At 37.8% G+C, this 20,937-nt stretch overlaps 2 protein-coding genes across 5 annotated transcripts in view; one reads left to right on the forward strand and one right to left on the reverse strand.

Moving 5' to 3' along the window:
- The window catches only part of chd1 (chromodomain helicase DNA binding protein 1), a 42,406-nt gene extending 22,511 nt beyond the window's left edge, over positions 1–19,895 (reverse strand). The window contains exons 1-15 of one of the 3 annotated variants that reach the window (XM_079600207.1): positions 19,586–19,895; positions 18,046–18,171; positions 15,381–15,573; positions 12,280–12,399; positions 12,148–12,200; positions 11,915–12,049; positions 8,532–8,797; positions 6,669–6,894; positions 6,492–6,592; positions 3,551–3,729; positions 3,337–3,461; positions 3,021–3,237; positions 2,839–2,928; positions 659–849; positions 268–456 (exon numbers count right to left, since the gene is read on the reverse strand). In XM_079600207.1, the coding sequence (XP_079456333.1) occupies positions 268–456; positions 659–849; positions 2,839–2,928; positions 3,021–3,237; positions 3,337–3,461; positions 3,551–3,729; positions 6,492–6,592; positions 6,669–6,894; positions 8,532–8,797; positions 11,915–12,049; positions 12,148–12,200; positions 12,280–12,399; positions 15,381–15,573; positions 18,046–18,098 (2,138 nt within the window). In that variant the 5' untranslated portion in view covers positions 18,099–18,171; positions 19,586–19,895. Of the gene's footprint in view, positions 1–267; positions 457–658; positions 850–2,838; positions 2,929–3,020; positions 3,238–3,336; positions 3,462–3,550; positions 3,730–6,491; positions 6,593–6,668; positions 6,895–8,531; positions 8,798–11,914; positions 12,050–12,147; positions 12,201–12,279; positions 12,400–15,380; positions 15,574–18,045; positions 18,172–19,493 lie in introns of all 3 variants that reach the window. The other 2 variants (XM_079600205.1, XM_079600206.1) reach the window with 2 other exon arrangements.
- Positions 1–20,937, forward strand: part of slc38a9 (solute carrier family 38 member 9) — a 219,439-nt gene that overhangs the window by 41,861 nt on the left and 156,641 nt on the right. The window lies entirely within an intron of this gene.

Below are 20,937 nucleotides of genomic sequence, written 5' to 3' on the forward strand. Positions count from 1 at the left end.
CTTTAATATCCTCATGATTTTTGGCTAATTTTGATGGATATGTAAGATTAAAATGTATAATTTTGACCCATACAATGTATAGTTGCTATTGCCACAGATATACCCGTGCGACTCCAGACTGGGTTTGTGGTCCAGGAACACATATAGAATGACATGCAATGATGAATCATGAACAAGACCATGTTTACAGTCAAATATGGTCCCAATTTGATTCCATGGCATCTTTTAAAAGCTCATGTTAGTGCATCAGTGCACTGGTTCTCTTACTTGTAGTATTGTTTCTGAACGGCGCTCATCTCTACCCTGAGGATCTGCTCCACCTTGGCAGGCAAAGATTTCTCCACATCTTTCTTCACTCTGCGCAGCAAGAAGGGCTCCAGCTCTTTATGAAGGCTGGTGTAGCCCGAGTCTCTGCCCTTCCCATGCTCCTCTTCAAACATCTCCCACGAGTGAAATCTACCAACACACAAGCGTATATCAGTGACATCGCACTAAACCAATACAAGAATGTGGTCCGCTCGTCTCTCTAAGGTATCAGCCTTCAAGAATAAACCACAAAGAGTTACAAGAGCTGCCAAAAATACCACATGAGAAGCTCAGCTGGTACAGTAAAGTCATACTGAACAAGAGCAGACTGACAGAACAAGAGCACACCTACTTGTCAGGCATAATAAAGTGTAGCAGAGACCAGAGCTCTTTGAGTGAGTTCTGCAGGGGTGTGCCAGTAATCAGGAGCCTGTGGTTGGACTTGAAGTCCATCATAGTCTTGTAGAGGAGAGAGTCATCGTTCTTCAGCCGATGGGCCTCGTCGACACCAATGAACGCCCAGCTGACATTTCCTAAAAATGACTGCAAAGGAAAACAACAATGAGCAAACAATCCTTTCTCTTTTACACAGGTAACATATGCATTAAAGAATGGGGCTGGGAACCTCCTGCGATATATTGTGTTATATATTATATTTCACATTTTATTAGATGATGTTACCGCTCAAAACTAATTCTTTAAGAGTAGTGCTTTCCATAGAGATGCACCGATTACAATTTTCTAGGCCGATTCCGATTTTTCATTGAGTTTGACCTGCCGATACCAATTTTAGCCGATTCCATTTTTTCTAACCACTTTACAGCACACAGATATTTATTTTCTATCTTTTCTTTAATCCTTTCACGCGTAAGTTTAAAATATTCTAACAGACTGAGTTTTTTTTCAAGGCGACGGTTATTTTATAACGTTCCCTTTAATGTTTCCATGGCGACGCGTCACACCGCAGCTACAATAACACTATGACAGATGTGTGGCTTTTATTTCCTTTTTTATTAAAAATATTCCCAAACTTGCTTACCATGTCATCCATGATCTGATATTCCGATTCTCAAATACGTGTAAAGTGTGTTTGGTCGCTAAAAACCTTTATAAATTATCTTGATCTATAACATGAGATGGGCGCCGCCATGTTGTCCTGTCAGTCGTATTTACAGCTCGTGAATTCATCAGTTTCTCCCGAAATACATGCAAGAAAGTGTCCGGTGAACTGTGAGAAGAATAGAGTAAACTTTATAACTACTTCCACTGTTTATCTGATATGAATAACACACGTCGGCAAATATTTGAATAGATTGTTATTGCTGCCTCCACAGACACCAGTGTGTATTTTACAAACTCCAAATGTATTGTTTTACTCGTGCTTGTGTAATTTAAATGTCTGAAACCTAAAATAAACATTATGCGGTTGAAAACACTGCATAGTTGTGATATATGACAGCGCTGAACGCGTCCGACTCTGGCTCAGCGCCAGCCTATCCGCGGAAGCAGAGTTTGAATCTGGCAGTGATGCGCCATCACTGAACATGCTAAATGTGGACCGTACTCTCAGCGGCAGAGACATAACCCATATATGAGGCCGTAGTCACCGTACCGCTCAAAGGGTTAATCATGCGGCGCCCGAGTGCATTTGACCGGCATATGTCAGACTGACGGCCGGTCGCCGCTCAATTCCGGCCACCAGCCGATCAATCGGTGCATCTCTAATTTTCAGTTAATATTTTTTAAAAGTAACATTTTATGAAATGATAATGGACACCCACTGATGAAAAGCACAAGCCTGTAACCTTAACCAAAAAACAACAAAAAACATCTACATTTATTGGCAACCAGGGCTGTAAACGAATCCAAAATAAAAGTTTGTGTTTACATAATATATGTGAGTGTATTGTGTATAATTGTATAAAAAAAAAAATATAATAATTTTGTATATATAAATACACACATGCATATATATTTATATATAAAATGGTTCTATTTATAATATAAATCATAAAAATATATATGCAGTATATAAATATTTCGCAAATATATACATGCGTGTGTATTTATATATACAAAATAATTATACACAATACACACATATATATATTATGGAACCACAAACTAAATTTGATTAATCACGATTAATCGTTTACAGCCCTACAACCTTCCTAGCACAGTATCTCTGTGTGAACGTTTAACATATCTATTCATATATTGGGGGCTTTTAAATTTCAGGCAAAGCATAAATGTAATGAAAAGTATTTTTAAAAAAATGAGAACAGTAAAAGTATTGTATTACACACTTCTTGTTCAACCGTTTTCCAATAAATATTCATATATTTTGTTTTACAAGTACGTCACAAATATAAGACCCCATTTCTCAGCATCATTTAGTACCGGATCATGTGACTATTGGAACAACAGATCGGGTATTTCAGAAGAAATGCACATGCACACACAGAGTTTCTTAGTTTTAGACTAGTCTAATAGCTGTGAAAGTGTAAATTAGTCCTTTGACTCGAGCTGTACCTTATCCTTCAGCAGAATTTCATATGTAGTAAGCAGAATATTTAACTTCAGTCGCTTGGTCTGCGGATGCATCCATTCATGTGTCCGGATCTAAAGAACACAGAACAAGCTTTAGATTTGAGCTAGACTTCAGTGCAAGAAATCTAGGATCTGCTCACTCTCTTGCATTTTGAACATTATACCATGTTTCTGCTGTTGATGTCTCCCAGGTACACCACAACATTCATCTGAGGAGCCCAGAGCTGGATCTCCCTCTGCCAGGACGTGAGCGTCGACAGAGGCACCACCAGGAGGAAGGGCCCGTAAAGCTGGTGATCGTTGAACATGTAATTGAGGAAGCTGATGGTCTGGATGGTTTTACCCAGACCCATCTCATCTGCCAGGATACAACTGTTTCCTCTGGGAAAGCAGAAGAGTAGAAGTGATGAAGAAACTCATGCAATCATGACTCATTGAAACCGGGGTTATGTGTACTAGGAATGAACAAAACTAGCATACTTGCACCAAGAATGGGCCATCCAGTTCAGACTGTCCAGCTGATAGTCCCGCAGCTCTAGGCCGTCTCCACCGATGTAGGAAGGCTGCTTCTTCATGGGCACGAACCGTGGTCTCTGCTTTAAAACCTGAAAGAAACCAAACAGGCAACTGGTTGGAGAGCTCCCGGTTTCATTGACGTTCTCAGATGAGCGTTCGCGGTGTTGACTGCGGTTACCTTGCAGTCTCTGAAGGGGATGGTTTTGCTCTGGTTTCGGCTCATGTAATCATTGATGCACTTTTGGAACTTTCTAGAAATAAGAGCACCGTCTTCCCAACTGCACTCCGAGTACGGCAGCCCCTGCCACTTACAGAGGTAGTCGGGATAACCTGCGGCGGACTTCTGATTCGAATGTCCTGCAAGATTCAAGCAACAATGAAAGTAAATAAACATTGGTTACTTTTCTCCATTCTGTCACCCGAGTGAGTTTGGGTTCCTTGCCACTGTCGCCATTGGTTTTTGGCTTGCTTAGTTGGGGACATTTAATATTCAACATTATTATTGATCTCCTGCATTGACAGCATTATATGAGAACTGAACTGGACGAGGACATCACTGTTTTCTCCAGAGTGGCTGGATACATTTCAATACATTTTACAACAAAAATCAACCAACACTGAACTTTCTTAAGCTGGACTATGACGCTATTTTCTTCGAGAAACAAACTGTTGCATTATTTTTCTGTTATTACTGTAAAGCTGCTTTGAAACACTTACAAAACACTATTGTAAAAAGCGCTAAGGTGAAGCTCGAAAAATTGGAATATCTAATTATTTCCGAAATTCAACTTAAAAGGTGAACCTAATATATTACAGTGTTTCCTCTAGGATTTTTTCCAGCTGTGGTGGCAGGCCCATTTCCCCAGAGGGAGGGGGCGTCGCCCATGCGTGATATTCCCATGGGCCACGCCCCCTTGCCCCAGGTGTTTAAACCTCCCCTAAGTATTATAATTGGTAGGGGTGTAACAATATATCGTGCCACAATATATCGCAATACAAAAATGCAACAATACGTATCGTGGATAGTGAGTGACAATATGTATCGTGGATAGTTCACCCAAAATAGAAATTACTGTATAAGAAAAAAATCATGTTTTCAGAGTTTTAGTGTCAGTACTACATTAAACTACTATATAATGTTGATTATAATGTATAATAATGCAATGGTCAGCTTCAGAATCATGAATATTTTTATTCTGGTGTCACCATTGTCTTTGAATTACAAGCACCAAGTCCAAACCTGTTCATTTAAACCCACAATGTAATATCAAAGTTAGCATTTTAATCAACAGTACATTTTTTGTTAACCTTTTATCATGTCTTTGGAGTATCGCAATAATATCGTATCGTGAGTTCAGTATCGTGATATATATCGAATCGTGAAATGAAGGTATCGTTACACCCCTAATAATTAGGGATGGGTCTCGATTCAGATGTTCCGATTCGATTTCAATTCGCAAGCTCTCAATTCGATTCAATTTCGATTCTCGATTCCACTCAATGAATATACTGTAGATTTAACACAAAACCTATATTTATAAAAAAGAACAGTGAACATAAGTTTACGAGTGGTTAATTAATAAAAAGAAATTAAGAGCCAGTATATTAAACTCTTATTATTTTAGGTACACTTGGGTACATTAAAACAGCATATATCAAATGCATACAATGAATAGACAGGATTTTGATGCAAGATGAAAAATTGATTATTGAAAAAGTCAGAACAGTCTCATGCCTTGATCAAACAGGATCAGGTTATTTTATGTTTAAGATAAAACAAACATAAAATCTCACAGCATTAGAGTAACATGGAGGCTGCAAGCCTATGAAGTGTAGGAAAACTAATACTGGCTTTTGGGTGATATATAAATAAATATGGGGGGGAAAAATCGATTCATAGCCTTTGAGAATCGATATTGAATTAAACACAATTTAAAAAACGATTAATCGAAAAAAAGTTTTTCTAGTTATAATATGAAAGGTTCCAATTTACAGCGGCAATGCGATTATGCGCATCCCGTGCGCCGAATGATGCACTTGAAGCAACTCGAAGTCACAGCGTGCAGCGCTTCGCATTGAAAAGTGTTAGCAGAGTACACAGACAACACACGAAATACTGTTTCACAACTACCAGTCTCTCTGACTGGCACACTTTATTTAAAAGCACAAAGCGAAGAGATATTTGATGCTTACTGTATTATATCTATGCAACAGTTTATTTAGCCTTTTCTTTTAACAGTTTTACATTTCAGTTACAGTGCGCATGAAGAACAATTCGAATTCAGAGTGCTGCTCAGTGCTGTAATCTAACAGAACTAACGCAATAAACTCCAGTAACAGTAAGATAAAGTAATTTTATGCAAACCATAGACCTTTATCTACAAATAAAGTATAATAATGTGAACATTGATCTTGGAGAGTGTCATCGTGTGTGTTACTCGTAACCGAACGCGACGCGCTGTTTGAGTTCTGAATGGAGAATGACTGAGGAGAGATGAGTTTTCATTAACTTTAACTTAACAACTTCAATATTATTTTTTACCTCACATTATGCTACCGAATGACTTTAGAAGTCTTGGAATATAGTGCACGAAAACTTTATGGTGCTTTACAATGTTTTTTATGCCTTTAGTGGGGCTTAACAATAACACAATAGTATGCACAATATCGGACGGACCTCACTGAGAAGCTGCAGCCGTGGCGGGAGGATTTTTGGTGTGGCGGCCCACCACGGCTGAATGAATGTAGCGGAAACACTGTATTATATAGACTCTTTACATGCAAAGTGAGATATTTCAAGCCTTTATTTGTTATAATTGTGATGATTATGGCTTACAGATTATGAAAACCCCAAATTCAAAATTATAATATTGTGAAAAGGTTTTCATAAGCTGTAAGCCATAATCATCAAAATTATAACAAATAAAGGCTTGAAATATCTCACTTTGCATGTAATGAGTCTATATAATATATTAGGTTCACCGTTTAAGTTGAATTACTGAAATAAATGAACTTTTGCACCATATTCTAGTTTTTCCAGTTTCACCTGTACATGAAGGTGACTTGACTCGTGAGTCAGAACAATCAAAACAATGAAAATGGGGACAGCGTCGTCTTACCAATGATTCTTTCCACGATTTGATACTGAGAATGCAAGTCATCCATGAGCTCCTGCTGGCAGTTCAGGTACTCCACATCTTCAGGCGAGGCCGCTTTGAGCCTGAGGACGGCAGAACAAAATGAACATCTAAAGCCGCGTCACCTACAGGAAAAGAGGTTTCTGTGAGCATTCGTACCATTTCTTCTTCTCCTGCTCTTTTTTCTTGAAGTTGTCCAGTTTCTTCATGCCCTTGACGTTCTGTTGTTTGAGCGACTCCTCTGTCTCCCAGGTGTTGTGAATGTGGGACCAGTTCTTCCATTTCATCAAGTATTGCACCTCTCCTGGCTGTCTGTTGGGGTCGAAGTTGGCGTTGGGGTCTCCATCTGCCTCTACGGCATACACTGTGGTTACGGCACCCGTTGCTGTTGAGGAACAAGACAACATTTCAACAAATGTATTGGTGTCACTATAAAAAGTTCCTTTTAAACGTTCCTCCCGAGCAGATTGTCATTAGGGGTGTAGCGACGCCCTCATGTCACGATTCGATATAAATCACAAAAACGGTTTTAATGTTGATTAAAATGCTAAATTTGGTGTTACATTGTGTGTGTGAATGAACAGGCTTGGACTTGGTGCTGGAAACCCAAAGCACAGGACAATAGAGACACCAGAATAACAATATTCATGATTCTGAAGCTGGAAATACAGAGTTATTTCAGACGAATATACTTGAACTCTGTCACTGACTAGATATACAGTAGTCAACATTAGAAGTGGATCAAAAAACGTTCATCAAAGTTGACAAGACGGGAACAGGTATTGTTCAAAAATCATGATAAATTTTGATGAAAGGTTGAGATGCATTTTTGTTGACTACTGTATTTAAAATAATGTATTCAACTTTTTACTGGTAACATCAGACATTTGGCCACACAAATACTCCCCCATTGCATTATTATACTTTATATTCAACATTATATATATAAGTTTAATGTAGTACTGACACTAAAACTCTGTAAACTTGAATTTTTTCCTCACACAGTAATTTTTATTTTGGGTGAACTATCCACGATACAGTTGCATTTTTGTATTGCGACACGATATATGGTCCCAATTTATATTAAGTGGTTTTAAGTACTATGTACTTACATTGAAATTTATAATTTAATACAATGGACTTAGTGTACATACACGTTTTTACATTGAACTTATATTTTTAAAATACCAGCATGTAATTACAGCGGTAATTAATTTATGTAATGACATTTGTAATTACACAGTTGACCCTTCCCTTACACCTTAACCCACCCTTAAACTTACCCATACCAGCACACCTGTCCCTAACCTTACCCGTATCACACCGCAATAGCAGCAGAAGTGTTTTACAATAAAACATGAACACAATAAGTACAGAGTACTTAAAGCCACTTAATATAAAGTGGGACCATAATGTTCGCTATAGCGCTCGATAATTTCATTAAAATGCGCGACCACCACAACCCTGCCCAACATCAGATGGTAAACGTAATATGAAACTGCGCTACTCATTGTTTTTGCTTCACGGACCGTTCCTCAGTTTGGACCATCAATGACAGAGCAGCGCGAGCCGATCTGGATCAAGCAGCACTGTTACTACACAGCACTGAGAGATCCAGTGAAGGAAGCATTGGAGTTCACCACTGAAGTAATAACATCGCCGCGAGAGCTAGTGAGAAGCATTCAACTTTCTCTGTTGACGTGGAAACCAGGGACACATCGTGCCGTGAAGGAACTAGTTATAGACTTTAGGTCCACAGATCAGCAACATTAGAGGACATTTTATTTAAGTTCAAGAGATTATTAAACACTTACTATTTTATCTTAATATAAGACAAAGATTATATTTTTGTTTACATTTTATTTTTGTTTTTGACTGCTAAAACTAACATAATTTGTTGTTTGCCTTAAGGTGGTTAAATAAATAGTTATATAAAAGTCAATTATCGATACCGAACGATATGAAATATTATATTGTAGCAATTTCGTACAGCATTTCAATTTTCAGCAGCATTGTTCTCACCTCCTTTCCGACCTATCCTTATTTCCATGACTCTCTCCAGCGTCTCAAACTCGTCCTCCTCTGGCGGCGGGACGTCCTCTCCACACACCTCCACCAGGTCATCGGAGTCAGTCTTCAGCTCCTCGTCCTCTTTGTAGCTCACGTTGACCGTGGCCTGCCGCCGAGGCCCCGCTAAGGCCTTCTTATAATCGTCGTCTTCATCTGAGGAGGAGTGCGAGGGCTTCTTCTTCGGGGCTTTGTTGTTTCTCCCATTCCTGGCAGTGGCCCTGAGAGAGGAACAGATCTGTTCAGTTAAGGAGTGTTTGCTTAAAAGAGAATTAAACTATAAAATAGCCATAAGCACTGATCCAAGCATATGTGAAACAACGGAGGTTAGAAGCATGGGTCCCGTGGAAGTTATCGATACATGTATTTTGATGGCAACCTTTGTTTTTATTAACAGGGCTCGCAAAATCGCCCGCCCGACGTCCCGGGGCTATTGTATTTTCCAGTCGGGCTACCAAAATGCATAACCGGCCTGCCCGACGGGCTATCTGAAATAGTGTTCGCTTCAGTCTTGTTATAATCAGATTCAGCGCGTTCTTCGTCTTCAATCCGCAGTGGCGCCGAACAGAGCGCACGTCAGAAACAGAGGACAGTGTGTGTGTGTGTGTGTGTGTATCTGAGCCTCATTGGTCTGTCACTGCTCGTCAATGTCAGAATATTAGAGATTACCAATCAAATCAAAGTAGGCGGGATTTATATTCACAGAAGCGGCTGAGCGCGAATTTGAGCAGAGCGACTCGACGCTTCAGTTTACGGTCAAGTGCGATAAGATGTAAGTAGCTAAACTAAATATTTCATTTTTTTTTTTTAGGTCATGAATGTTAAACAAATGACAAATTATCAGGCAAACGAATTTACTTGTCTAATTTCGCCATTTTGAACTGAAAATGGGCCTATAACGTGACTCATGTAATTCGTTTACTGTCATTGTGAGGGGACGTGAAACATTAACAAAGCCGTTTTCATCTTGTTAGGCACAATATTAATAACGAATGTGTACATGTTGAGAATTAATATAGTACAATTTGTAGCCTTCAGTAAATTTAAAAAGTTCAGCTTTAGGAGGGGAAGAGACAGGGCAAGATGAGGAGACAAAAGTGTGATGGAAAGAAGTGAGAGCAGGTATTGACAAATACTGCCCGCTGACATGGTTTTAAAGCTATTTCTTATCCTTTTTTTGGCCTTCAAACGTCTTGAAATGCACATATCAGAAAAATAAAAAATTTGAATCCCCTAACAACCTTAAATTTAGGACCTATTTGATTATAAAGCCCTGTCTACGGCCCTGTATTAAGATCAATAATGAATGTGTACATATTGTGAATAAATTTAATAAACTTAGTTAGGCTACCTAGCTTTCCTAGTAGCTTTCAGTAAATTAACGTGTCTGAGAAAATGATTCATAAATCAACCTATCAGCTGACCCCAAGTTTACTTTCGTCATTGACAGACAAAAAAGAAAAGCCTATCAGTCAAAGCTCAGCGTTAGGATGGGAAGAGCCAGAGCAAGAGAAAAAGAGTGATGCTGATGAGGAGATAAAAATAATCCGCTGTGTGACATGGTTTTAAAGCTATTGTTGTCCAATTTTTTTGGCATTCAAAACATCTTAAAATGCACATATGTAGATCAGAAAAATCTTAATTTTCTCTGGCCCCCGAGAAAATTATTGCAGATTGGCCCCCGAACACCCCTAACTAGTCTACCTCACATTTGGGACCTCAGTGATGATAACACCCTGCCCATCTGCATGTTAATGAAACTAGTTAATTGTGAGCGTTAGACCCTAACCCAAAGTGTTACCTTTTTTATTATTTTTTTTATCATACCCTCATTGGGGGCTGAGCCACAGACAGATTCATGTTCCACACTGGTCACACACATTTCAGTTCAGAGAACCAGATGTATATTTGTATTGATGATTCTAATTTGATTATTTTATATCCAATTGTTGATATTTGTGTTTTGAAAAAGTTTTTGATTCATGTTTTGACTCCAAACCAATTTTCTACATAAAAAAATGTCTTTTTATGTGGGCTAGTAAAAAAAATTTCGGGCTACCAAAATCTGAAGAGTGCCTGCCCGAAGGGCTACCAGCGATTTAGAAATTTTGCGAGCCCTGTATTATTATATTGCCCTCTTGCATCAACAATTTTATTTGGCCTAAAAAAAATATAAAGAAATATTAAAGTGAACTCATTATGAACTCATAACATTGGTGTTAAAATAAATTACACATGGGCCTCGCCCAAAAATTGTATTGGCTTGAAAAATGACAAATCAAAATTATTTTGACTCGGTTGTCTCGAGTACAATGCTTTATATGTTGACCAAATAAAAAGGAATAATTTTTTCCAGAAATGTTAAATGCCAGGAACATGTTTTGAGAATTGGTTACCAATGAATAAAACAAAGCCATTATTACTCTAAAACTACAACAGTCATTCAATGAAATTTGACACCCATGCTCTTTGATGAGAGAGATAACCCTATATTTATCCAATCAAAATTCAGCAGGAAGTAACTTGAATTAATCTTATTATACATGATGCAGTGTCCAAATGAGGTTGTGACAAATGTTGTGAGAATCAGCACAACGGTGTTTTTACATTACAGAAGGCATTAACAGAAAGGGTCAATTTTGATTTCACCTTAAAGTGATAGTTCACTTTAAAATGAAAATACTGTCATCATATACTCACCCACAAGTTGTTTCAAACCTGTATGAATTTCTTTCTTCTGCTGAACACAAAGGAAGATATTTTGAAGAATGTCGGTAACCAAACAGTTAAGTTAACTGGTCCCATTGACTGCCATAGTAGGAAAAAAAATACTATGGCAGTCAATGGGACCAGTTAACCGTTTAGTTACTGACATTCTTCAAAATATCTTCCTTTGTGTTGAGAAGAAAGAAAGAAATTTATTTAAAAAAAAAAAAAACTAGAAAAAATTAGTGCTGCGCCAAAATAAAAATCTGGGCTGAAACTAACAGTTAAGGATGCACTTTTTTATTTTTTATAATTTTATTAATATTAGACGACTTAATTTAATGAATTTTAGTGTTGCGTAACTTGAGCTAAAACAAATTTCTCATTTCCATTTCCATATTTTATTTTGAAGTGCCTCTGATAACAATACTGTGCATGTTCATTATTGTGATATCGTATTACCGTACATCGGCAAAAGAATTTGAAAGTTGAGACTGTTTCGTATAAAACGAACAAAGCTTAGCGATTATTGGATGGCATGCGCGCTCCAAATGTTGAGGTTTAGTTCACGCATCCACAGAACACAGGATTTCACACTACATAAAACAGCAAAAGTGAATTGAAAACTGTACTTGTTTGAAGGTTTCCTGCTCTTGACTTTATGACTGGGCTCATAGTCAGACACCGACTCGTCACTGTGGCCTTGCTCCTCTGCTGAAGAGTCCGATGAGCCACTTCCTGAACCCGATCCCGAGTCAGATCCAGACCTACACACACACACACACACACACACACACACACCAGGGTAGATGTTAGCAGAGAGTAACCTCCTGTTGACTAGCGCAGACGGCTTCCCTCGACTCACCCTTTACTCCTGCTCTTGGAGTCATCATCTGAATCATCACTACTGGAAGAGTCCTGCAGGGAGAAGAGGAGAGCGGGTGAGAAACGAGAGGGATGTGGAGAACGTGATGACGAGGGGGTCGGCGTGCAGTACCTCGTCTGAGCCGGTGTTTGAGGAGCTCTGCTGCTGGGTCTGCTGCTGCTGCTGGAGCTGCTGCTTCCGGATCATGGCGGACCGCTGCACTGTCAGGATGCTGGGGTTGGACTTCCAAAACTACAGCCATGAGAAACAACAGGGATAGTGTCAAACACTGGGACGGTTCTGATGTACAGGTGAAACTTGAAAAATGTTAATATCGTGCCAAAGCTCATTTATTTCAGTAATTCAACTTAAAAGGTGAAACTAATATATTATATAGACTCATTACATGCAAACTGAGATATTTCAAGCCTTTATTTGTTATTATTTTGATGATTATGGCTTACAGATTATGAAAACCTTTTCACAATATTCTAATTTTGAATTTGGGGTTTGATAAGTTGTAAGCCATAATCACAATTAGAATTAAAAAAACTAATATTTAACAGCAGCATTCAAAAAAGAAATGAAGCACCGTTTATTTTATTTGTCTCATAGTATTTGTCATTGTTTGTAATTTGCTTTTTTGCTTATTTTTAAATAAATTCTTTTTTAATTTAGATCAAATTAAACGAAATCTCTATATTGTAATTATAAAATTACATTTAAAAAAATATTAAATAACTCGTTTCATGAAATAAGATTTTGGTCATCCCAAACACGTTCAGAATTGTGAAAGGTGAAAGGTTAGCAAATGTTAACATGATTGATAATAATGTCAATGTTGCAAACATCTTTGTGAGGACGTACACACTGGCATGTAATTATTATTATTTTATTTTATAAAGGGGAAGGAATGGTCAAAAAGCAGGGCAGGAACAGAGTTACGTTTTTTTTTAATTAATTTATAAAACAATGAATTGTAAGTTCTGTCATATTTTTCATATCCTTTCCTGTTTTTGTTTTTTTCCCATGGTATCGATTCAGTATCGAGGTATTTTAGTCTGGTATCGTAGTCATAATTTTGGTATCGTGACAACACTATAATGATTATGAGGACAATATTGAGAAATGTTCATTTTAAAGTACACTTAAGTAGATCGCAAAAATATACAGTCAAACCAAAGGTTATTCAGACACCAGATATAATTAGATTTTTTTTAGTAGTATGTGCAGGACACTATATTTCATTTATGTAAGTGAGGAGAGCAAAATAAAGTAAACCGTGACATTATACCCAATAATTCTTCATACAGTGACTACCAGTTAAATATATAAAAGTTTGGGAGCAGAAATGATTGGGACACTTTGAGCTGATCATGTTTTCTGAAGTGTTTTGTCTGTAATTGCTAATGCTCTTTTTACACACACACTGAACACAATGGTGTATCTAATGGTGTAGTTAAATTTACCAGCTGACAGATATTCAGCATAACTCATGTGTGAGAGTCTAACAGAAGGACGGACAAAACCTGTCAAATATCAACTGAGTTCTGCTCATATTGTATTAACGTTTTCTAAACTATAGCGAATAACTGATAATGTGAGAAATGTTGAAGGAGTCTGAATAAATGATGGTTTGACTGTATTATGATAATGGACACCACCACAACATGTCATCAACTGTCACGAGTGGAGTCGGTGTACTCTGCGAGAGAAACGTTATTTGTGCGAGAACAGGAATTAGGGCTTTAACGACTAATTGATCAAATTTATAATCCAATGAAAATAACAGACATGAATCACAAATTATTCAGGTTTGTGTGTAGTGCATGGACAATCTTTGCCAGCTCCATCACTTTAGTGGCGTAAACATTAGAAAATGGCATCTAGTCTATCATAAACGATCACAAAAGTAATTATATATATATATATATATATGTGACCCTGACCACAAACCCAGTCTGGAGCCGCACGGGTATATCTGTGGCAATAGCAACTATATATTAAATGGGTCAAAATTATAGATTTTTCTTTTATGCCAAAAATCATGAGGATATTAAGATCATGTTCCATGAAGATATTTAGTAAATTTCCTACCGTAAATATATAAAACATGTATTTTTGTGAGTGAATGCAGCACAATCGTGAACAAATGCACAACTTTAAAGCAGATTTTCTCAATGTTTACATTTTTTTGCTCCCTCAGATTCCAGATTTACAATAGTTGTGTCTCGACCAAATATTGTCCTATCCTAACAAACCACACATCAGTGGAGAGATTATTTATTCAGCGTACAGATTATGTGTAGATCTCAAATTCAAAAAATCGACCCATGTGACTGGTTTTTACACACATGTAATAAGTCTCTTATTTTAACAGGATATTTCTAACAGGATATTTCTGTAATTTCTGACAGTAAATACTACTATGTTCAGAGGAGTTAATGTTTGTTCCTGTAGAAATGACTCTCTAATCAGTTAACATCTAGTTTACAGCAAAGCCTTCATGCGTTTCACATCCGTGTCAATTTGCACTGTCTGAAGGACAACATTGTGGAATAAATGTGGGTAATTTTGAACGGCTGGGCATTGACATAAACTTCATGATTCAATTTTGATTCACAAGCTTGCAATTCGATTAGATTTCAATTTGATTGAATTCGATATCAGTTGATTGGGGCCTATCAGGTGCAGGACATGCCAAACTTCTGGAGGAAACACTAATGCTGTAAACTACACAGGGAACCACAGTTGCTACATCACTGTAATATTAAAGGCTACATTAGATTTGGAAGCTACTCATTTAAATGAACCATGGAAGTTTTTATTATAATAGTGCTATAATAATTAATTTTTAATGCCATAATTGTTTCTACTCGTATTTTGAAATATATACATTTAAATGGTGGCTGTCAAAAACATGGATTTCGGCTATTCAAACATTAAATATTGCAGAACAAGTTAAAGATATAATGAATATGTAATAAAGTATATATATTTAGCATAATGCCTTTGATGTTCATTCATTTTATTTGGTGTTGTGACTTCGCTTGAAGTGCTTCATCAACTGAAAACTGAAAACACTGAAATATGGATTTAAGAATCGATATCGGCTCTTCAAAACGAGAATTGAATAAAATCAAGTAATCTATATTTTCTATATTTTGATTTAGCATGGACTTTAAAGCATCAGATCAGCATTGACATCTTCACACAAGCTTCGTGACTCTTACCGCTGCTCCATCGATTTTGTTGCCTTGATCATTCTTTTCCTTGGATTTCTCGGAGTCCGAGTCTGATTGGCTCCCAGAATCCGAGCCACTTCCTGAGTCACTGCTCCCTGATTGGCTACTGCTAGAACTGCTACTGCTTGAACTGGAGCCCGAGCCAGAACCCGATCCTGACCCAGACTCATCGTCTGAATTACTGAGACACAAACACACGTGCACATGAGTTCATTCCTACAATACACCATATGCCATGATTATAGACTATGAAATTAATTAATTTTATCCATAAATAACTGAGAGCAGATTAAGTGATAGCATTTTTTGTGATTAGACAATATGATTAGCATGAAAAATATTACTAGGATTCATAATTCCCCCCCAAATTTAGAAACGTCTAATTTATTCCTCATCACGTTCCACACTTTTATGGTTTTTGTATAATTAAACATATCAATAATATCTACATTAGTATTCATATTTTCACTTATCCAGCTAAATAAAACAGGTTTACGCAGTTTACTGGTGAAATCAGGACTAGGTACTGGAAATGCTAGTCGCCTAATTGGGAAAATGTTGCTGCTTTTGTAAACACTTTACTAAATATTTTTTACAAAAGCTATGATGAAATTTCTGTCATGTTGATGTTATTTAAAAATAAGTTATTGACAGTAACAGCAGATTTATCATGCAGGCATTGTCATCTCATAAGACGAGCAAAGTATCATGCTTCGTTATCCAGCATTAATTAAGCCCATATCACTTTTCAGAACGAGGAAACACTGACTGCAGATTAAGAACTGAAATCACGGAAGACTGACGAGCACAAGTCTGGAGAATAGGGATGGGACGGTATGAAGATTTCATATCACGATTATAGTGACAAAATTACCGTGATTACCAATATTATCACGGTTTTGTTAAAACCAGATGAAAGTGTTCAAACAGAACTGATGCTCACACTGAAAACATGTCAACAAGTTTCATATTTGAAAATCAACAAACAACAAATAAATCAACCGTTCTATGCACTTTTTAAAGCAAGATTCTATTCTGTGGCATTTCCTTCATTATAATGACCGTCGTCATAGCAACACATTATAACACATCCACGCATCACAACGGGCGCGCTCTCGTTTCATTCAAATACGTCCTGCGTCTCCGTTTTTGATTGTGTTGAAAATGAAACCAGAGTTGATTTATTATTTACAGAGTTTGATAATATTGCTGTGATCATCTTGTCTGGACGATTGTTGTACAAAATCGATTTATAAACAGGAAAGATTTAAAACATTAAACTCAATTCAATATGTCCCCGTAATTATGTGGTTCAATTTTATTTATTTTTAAATCGGTGTAAAAAGTGTACAATGAATCTATACATCATCATCCCTTAAATGTCACTCTTAATAATAGTCTTGTTTGAACTTGTTTGTTCGTCTTTTTTCACGGAAGCTTCACGTTTATTTTCAGTGAGATCAAATATTTCAACTCAAAACAACATTTTGTGCCCAATTATTTCCCAGACGTAGTTTTGGTTTTGAAGTCAAAGTTAACTCGCCTTGCGTTCGCTATACAACAGTGGTGATGTTCACACAAGACGACTCGGCAGATTTGAAGTGTTTCTATTAGTGCTGGGCAATGATTAATCGCATCCAAAATATGCATATATATATATATGAGAACTATTTGCATGTATACATTTATACATAATTTATATTATATATAATATAAATATTTGATATATAAATAACAAAATTTTCTTATTTACATGCATCTGTGTGTGTGTATTTATTTATATATACAAAAATCATTATACACAGTAGGCCTACATGTTTTAAACCCAAACTTTTATTTTGGATGCGATTAATCGTTGCCATCCCTAGTTTCTATTGCAGCGACTTTTTGTTCTGCAGACAGGGTGACCATCCTCGATTAGGTTTCCCTCAGGACTTTTGTAAAAGCCTAAATATGACCACACCTCAGATTTGGTCCTCTTAAAAGGCTGAAAAACTCCGCCATTCATTCTCGAATAAAAAAAACCCAACATTGCGCGCGTCAGAGTGTTGCTGGCCGGACAGGATTTACAGTGAGTTATTAAAATCGCGATAATCAAACACGGTTTTAATGATAATTACATTTTAGACGATAATACTAACCGTCGGTACATTAAATCGTGAAACCGGTAATCGTCCCATCCCTACTGCAGAAACAGGCGTTGTGTTTATTAATTGAGTGGAGGAACATAAGCGTAACGAATAACCAGTCAACATGCCAGTCAACTCCTGGTACTGGTTGGGATCAGTTATATGTAATGGTTCAGTTTGATGCCGTGTGAACAAACAGTTTGAGCAAGTAGGATGTTGAAATGCTCTGATGTGAAAGTCTGTTGTCAAACACAGCGTCTACAACAGATGCTAGCGGTACATCAAAAGTGAATGGCTCAAATAACAATCAATGAAGCGGTCTTCACTGCAAGAGTCTGCCTTTACTGAAGCTGGACAGTATGAATAAACATCCAGCTTCACAGTATGGATAAAGCGGATCAAATATTCCACCTTAAAAGCTTCTCTTTAACTGCAGAAGATAAAATGGGAATGCGAGCAAATGACAATTTTCGTTGACAGGCAAACTATTGCTTTAACATGGAAATGGCATGTGTTGCGATTACCTGGACTCTCCGCTGCTGTTGCTGACACTTTCATCCTCACTGCGTGCATCCATCTCAATCAAATATTAAAGATGAATCCCTGATGAGATCCGTACGGTCTGCGTGCGCCACTTCAGAGCAGCTCACCTGAACAGAAAGTAAAGTTGTGATTAGAGCAGAAGCTCACACAAATGACAGGTTCGTGTCAAAGTGACTTAACTTATGTTTGACAGTAAACATTACAGACAAGTCTGAAGCAGTCTGGGAATCTGAGATGAACAAAACTCTGCTGCTGAAACTACTTAGCTAGTTTTTAGAAACGTTAAAACAGTAACAAATAGAAACGTCTTAGTATCTGGTTTGTTAGCATAACCACAGTAGCAGGAATGTAGGAAACTGCCTACATTTGTTTGCATATGATGAGCAGTATTTGTTTATTCCTCAATATTGTAGTCATGATATTGCTGGAATAAACAATAACAACTACTGCTTCTTAGAGAGGGTTACTTCTCTAATTCCTCTCTTCAAAACACAACTTTGTTTTTATCGTTAATGTGCGTACTTAAGTGACAAACCACACGCAAAATCCACAGACGAATCGTACAGAGGTTTCTCTTTTATGTAAAGCAAAATCTTAAGCACTGCCTAATGAATGAAAGTGCTGAGTGTGATGTTGACCGCAGAGGCCTCCAAGGTTCAGGCCTAAAAAGCCGCGGACTCTCCTGCGCTGTACGGCCCCCCGAAGCAGCGTCATGCTCGGGCACAGGCGCGCATTACTGTCGGGTCACCTTTATGTTCAAGGCCATTTACGAATATCAGTTGTCATGAAGTTTATCCAGTCTTAATAATAAGTTTCACATCACAGATCTTTGACGTGGGACTTTGTTTTGATCGTTTGCCCCACTTGTCGCCATGGATTGGCGCTACATTTCAAATCTTTCATCAGTCTCTTTCTGTTGTAGCAATGCTAACTTAGCTTAGCATGCTAACGCTAAACGAGAAGCGCGTGTTAGCTGTTTGGCTACCGGTCGCTAACACAGTCAAGCTATACGAGTACAGTGTACACATAATATTAATAAGAACAACACTATAACAATCTTCAGAACCCGTTTAGATCGTATATTTATCAGTTAAACATTATTTGTTTGTTTAGCCAGCTATTCGTACGCGTGCTAAGCTAAATGAGCAGCCTCGTTCAACTAGAGTTTGATTTTATGGGACACTCTGCCTATAAAATCAGCTGGCTTGTCTTAAGCCCTTAAAACAAGCAGTTGCGATACTGAACTCGTGGGTTTTGCCTCACGATCAGATGTACGCACTGAAATACAGGTGTTTTAGTGTAATATTGTCTGCTCATCATGCTGTTGTTGATTCCCGCACTGCGTTTCTGTAGATCCGCCGCTCGGTTTGTTTTCATTAGCCCTTAAAACACCCAAACACCGCATCCAGAGCAGTACACGGACATTTACCGGGGAATAACCGACCGCGACCGGGTTCTCGTCTACATCCATCACGTTCTGCGCACAAGTGCGGTCATCTTGAAGGTGTTTTGATGCGTTACCTGCCCGCCTGTGTGCGCGCTGCTCGCGGACTCTTTCTGGTGATCGCCGCTGTCGCTCGAGAACTCCACAAAAACACTCTTACACACTTTACTTCGAGAGATGAGTTTCTGAGTTTCCCCTCCACTGTCAAGAGTGCCTTGGGATCAACTGCTAAACAGTTTTCGTGTATTCCATGTGCCGGGAAACAGACGGGATAGCAGGCATATTTCAGCTGTAAATCCTACACCAGCCGGTCTCTCTCCGCCATGACGCGCTCGAGCACAGAGAGAGAGAAACCCCGGGCTGTGACGTCACCCGGCCGCGGCGAGCTCCCGCGGAACCGTGCGTGTTGTTATATAAGGAAAGATCCGTAGGGATGCTTGTTTCTTTCAGATTACATGGGGGAAGTTTGCGTTTTTGTATATCTAACAAAATTCGAGAATTGCATTTCATGAGCATATTTGTCTGTAATACACTTCATCGATATTTTTTTGGGGATATCGATTAAAGTCGTTCATTTTGTATAGATGTGATAGAAAATATAATAGGCGACATGTTTTTAAAAGAAAAAAACTTTTTAGAAGGATTCATAATTTTTTTAAATATATCTGAACATCATGTTGATATTGCAAATAGCCTATGTTTTTATATATTTTGAGTTTTTAAAAAAATGCCTCTTATAAACTTGGAGAATCGTATTATTTTATTTAGTAAATTACATATAGCCTACATGAAAGCAAAAGAAGCGATAATGGTTGCGTCCGAAATTGCATAGGCCAACTCTCTTACTTCACGACCACTAAAAAAAAAGTAGGCTATATATGAATGTGTGTAGTATGAATGTAATCTGAAGTGGACGCACTACATTCACACCATGTTGTCAGTATCATGTGATCTACCAGTGTCAGTTACTTCGCTTCACTGCCATTCACAATTAAAGTGTCCATCTTATACTTCAGAATCTCGCCAAAAGATCATCCGGGGACTTTATACTCTTTTATGAGTAGCCTAGCCTACTGTGAATTCAGACATACTTCTATGTCACATACTGTTTTTCGCTTACTAGGGAAGTATGTGATCTCGGATGCAGCACATGTTTTAAAGACCCACTGAAAAGCCTTGAAGCGTAGCATTATTCAATGTGTTCGTTGACGTAATTTCCTCTGAAACAGGAAGACAGGGCGGGACATATCGAACAGCTCCTCCCCTTTTCTAAAATAGCCAGGTCCCACTTTATATTAAGTGGCTTTAAGTACTATGTACTTACATTGAAATTACTAATTTGATACAATGGACTTATTGTGTACATACATGTTTTTACATTATATTTTTAAAATACCTGCATGTAATTACAGCTGTAATTAATGCATGT

The sequence above is a fragment of the Phoxinus phoxinus genome, assembly GCF_949152265.1.
Source record: "Phoxinus phoxinus genome assembly, chromosome: 23".
In the NCBI taxonomy this organism is placed as follows: domain Eukaryota; kingdom Metazoa; phylum Chordata; class Actinopteri; order Cypriniformes; family Leuciscidae; genus Phoxinus; species Phoxinus phoxinus.